The sequence below is a fragment of the Pteropus vampyrus genome, unplaced genomic scaffold (genome assembly GCF_000151845.1).
Source record: "Pteropus vampyrus isolate Shadow unplaced genomic scaffold, Pvam_2.0 Scaffold196, whole genome shotgun sequence".
NCBI lineage: Eukaryota > Metazoa > Chordata > Mammalia > Chiroptera > Pteropodidae > Pteropus > Pteropus vampyrus.
The window spans coordinates 290,923-293,499 of NW_011888977.1; the positions used below are offsets into that span (position 1 = coordinate 290,923).

The 2,577-nt window shown below is 39.1% G+C and overlaps 1 protein-coding gene across 7 annotated transcripts in view; it reads right to left on the reverse strand.

The window, feature by feature from the left end:
* The window catches only part of PDCD2L (programmed cell death 2 like), a 31,087-nt gene that overhangs the window by 25,269 nt on the left and 3,241 nt on the right, over window positions 1–2,577 (reverse strand). For all 7 annotated transcript variants that reach the window (XR_002783205.1, XM_011371839.2, XM_023537667.1 and 4 more), the window contains one exon: window positions 333–443. Coding sequence is in view for 6 of the 7 variants with exons in the window: in XM_011371839.2 (XP_011370141.1) it covers window positions 333–443 (111 nt within the window). In the remaining variant the exon portion in view is untranslated. The remainder of the gene's footprint in view (window positions 1–332; window positions 444–2,577) is intronic.

The window sequence follows — 2,577 nt, forward strand, 5'->3', positions numbered from 1 at the left end:
GCCAACTATAATTTAAAAATTAAAAAATTATTTTGAAAGCAGAAAAAACTTTGAAGAATTTTTAATATATTAAACATTCAATATCAATAAATGTTTATTGAAAAGTTATATTCTATAATCTCAATTATGTTTTTTAAAAATACACAATACCTACCTACATGCATGCATCCAAATGCATAAAAATAAGTGAATGTAATATACTAAAATCTTAACTTCTTGGTCTGGGGAATATTGTCAATTTTGGTTTTCCTGTTATACTTTCCTGTGTTTTCCAAACTAACATGTATTACTTTTATAATCAAGAGAAATAATAAAAGAAAATGTACCTTTACCTCAAAATCTGCTCCTGACAAGCAGCAATTCTTTTCTTGAATTTGTAAAACATCTTATCTCCACTTTTAATTGTGGTCTTCTCATATTTTTCATTACCATCACCAGGAAGACTACAAAGAGAAGCAGAAAATACTTTTGAGTCTCTATATCCTGAGACTCTCAGTATTTAGAACAAGATAATTTTTAAAAATTTACCACGCATAGCCGGGACCTGGCGCACAATTTAAATATCATAAATTTAACATGTTATTAAGTATAACAGTAATCCCCTGTCCACCTTTCTCCCAAACTCTGCTCCCTAGCCATTTTCAACTCTGGGATAATTATCTGCAATCTATCTATCTTATCTATCTATCTATCTATCACATTCAGGGTGGCATGGCTGCAGACTATTTGCAATTTAAAAAGTCATTATGCCCACTGACTCTCTTGATTTCTGTATTGTGGATTATTTTCAAATACCAACACGTCTTGATGCAACCCAATATTCTGAAAAACCTTATGAAAGAGACAGCTCTGGTAAAGAACCAGGTCATCTCTCCAAATTTACTATTGTAATTCTATTATGACAGCAAAAATGATCATTCTTACATCTTTAGAAGGTTTTGGCTTATAAAGCCTTTCAAGACCTATTCTCTCTCTTGACTCCCAAGCCATCTAATGAGACAGACAACAAATATCAACATCACTTCCATTTTACAAGTGAGAACTGAGCGTCTGGAAGGGTCTCTGAGGTCCTAGGCCATTTCTTGAGTCACAGCCAAGAGTTAATAAACAGATGGTATTTTTCTAACTTATCTGTATCAGCTATAAATTTAAAAATAGAAAACAAATTAAAGAGATAGTGGACATTTTATTCCGTAAATACTTGGCATCCCTAACTTCTTTTTGTTCATTTTCTTGAGGGTACTTATAAACAGGACAAAGTATATTCAAGCTAACTCAAGGGTGGGTGATAAAATCCCCTTGTTTGTCTTTCTTTCTCCTCCAAGAAGAGTGAAGCAGAAAGGTCCTATACACGCAAGTTCTGCCTGAAAGAGTTTCCCCAGGGACCAGGGTAAAAATCGAAGTGTATCTACTGTGGCAGCTTCCTGATCAAGTCACTTTAGACAACAGCAGCACACGTTCTCACCTTTGGGAAATCAACTGTTCCATATCAATTCCTTCTCTCTGTTGATATTCCCTCAGAAGGTTATGAGCATGATCTAGACTGACCACATCCCTGTAATCGTCCTCATCTACGACACAGATGTAGTAGGGCAGGAACTGTGGCACTACAGAAGGCAAGGCCGTCTCTTCTCCAGGAGGCACAGTAAGAGCAGCAGCCAGGACAGCCTCCTGCAGGCAGAGGTCTTGGAGCTGGGCAGTACAGTCTAAGTCTTTGGCACTGTTAGAATCATTTCCAAAATCCAAGGTAAGCTGTGGTGAAGACATCTCCTCATTGTCACTTCCCCAGTCATCTGCACCTTCACACCAATCCTCAGCTGCAAGGCCATTCTCTTGTCTCTGGAAGAATACCCAGTGAATGAGGTCCAAGCACACTTGGGTAATCTGATCTATTTCCTTAGCCTTCCCATCTCTTCACCTTCCTGAGGCAGGCTTTGCACCAGCCACTTCCCCTCTAGCATACTCTGATTCACTTCCTGGACCCCCTTTACACAAAAGCATGTTGCTTTCCTTTTCATGGGCAGTGTGGCAAATACAATACAGTGGCTTCCTTAACTATCTGTTTAAAACTCTTTCAGCTGTGCTTTATGCTGGCAAAAAAGAACTACATTTCCCAGGCTCCTGAGCATCTAGGGGTCCAAAGGTGATCAAGGGTCTGCTAATCAGGTAATCAGATCAGATGAGAGAGAGAGAAAAAAAAAAGAGAGACAAGACAGAGAGATAGACAAAGAGACAGAAACAAACTTGAGACAGAGTGAAGTGGAAAGAAAGTCCATGAAGCAAAAGGCAGCCAGTCTGTAGAAGGAGACAGAGCAAGGCTCTGGAGTCAACAGTTCTGACAAGAGCAGCTTCCAGTTCACCAGACCACACACCTCAGCTTCCTGACTGTAGCAGAGGAAGCATAGCAGCTCCTCCAAAGCCAGTTCTGAGGTGTGGTTCTGGAGGTCATTCCTGGAGTTGCCTCCTCCAGCCTATCTAATAAGGTAGTAAAACCTAATTTTAAGTGTCTCACCTTTAAAAAGTCAAAGTGTTTTTTCTATTATCTGAAGTTGAAGCCTGGCAAATACAGAAGGACAG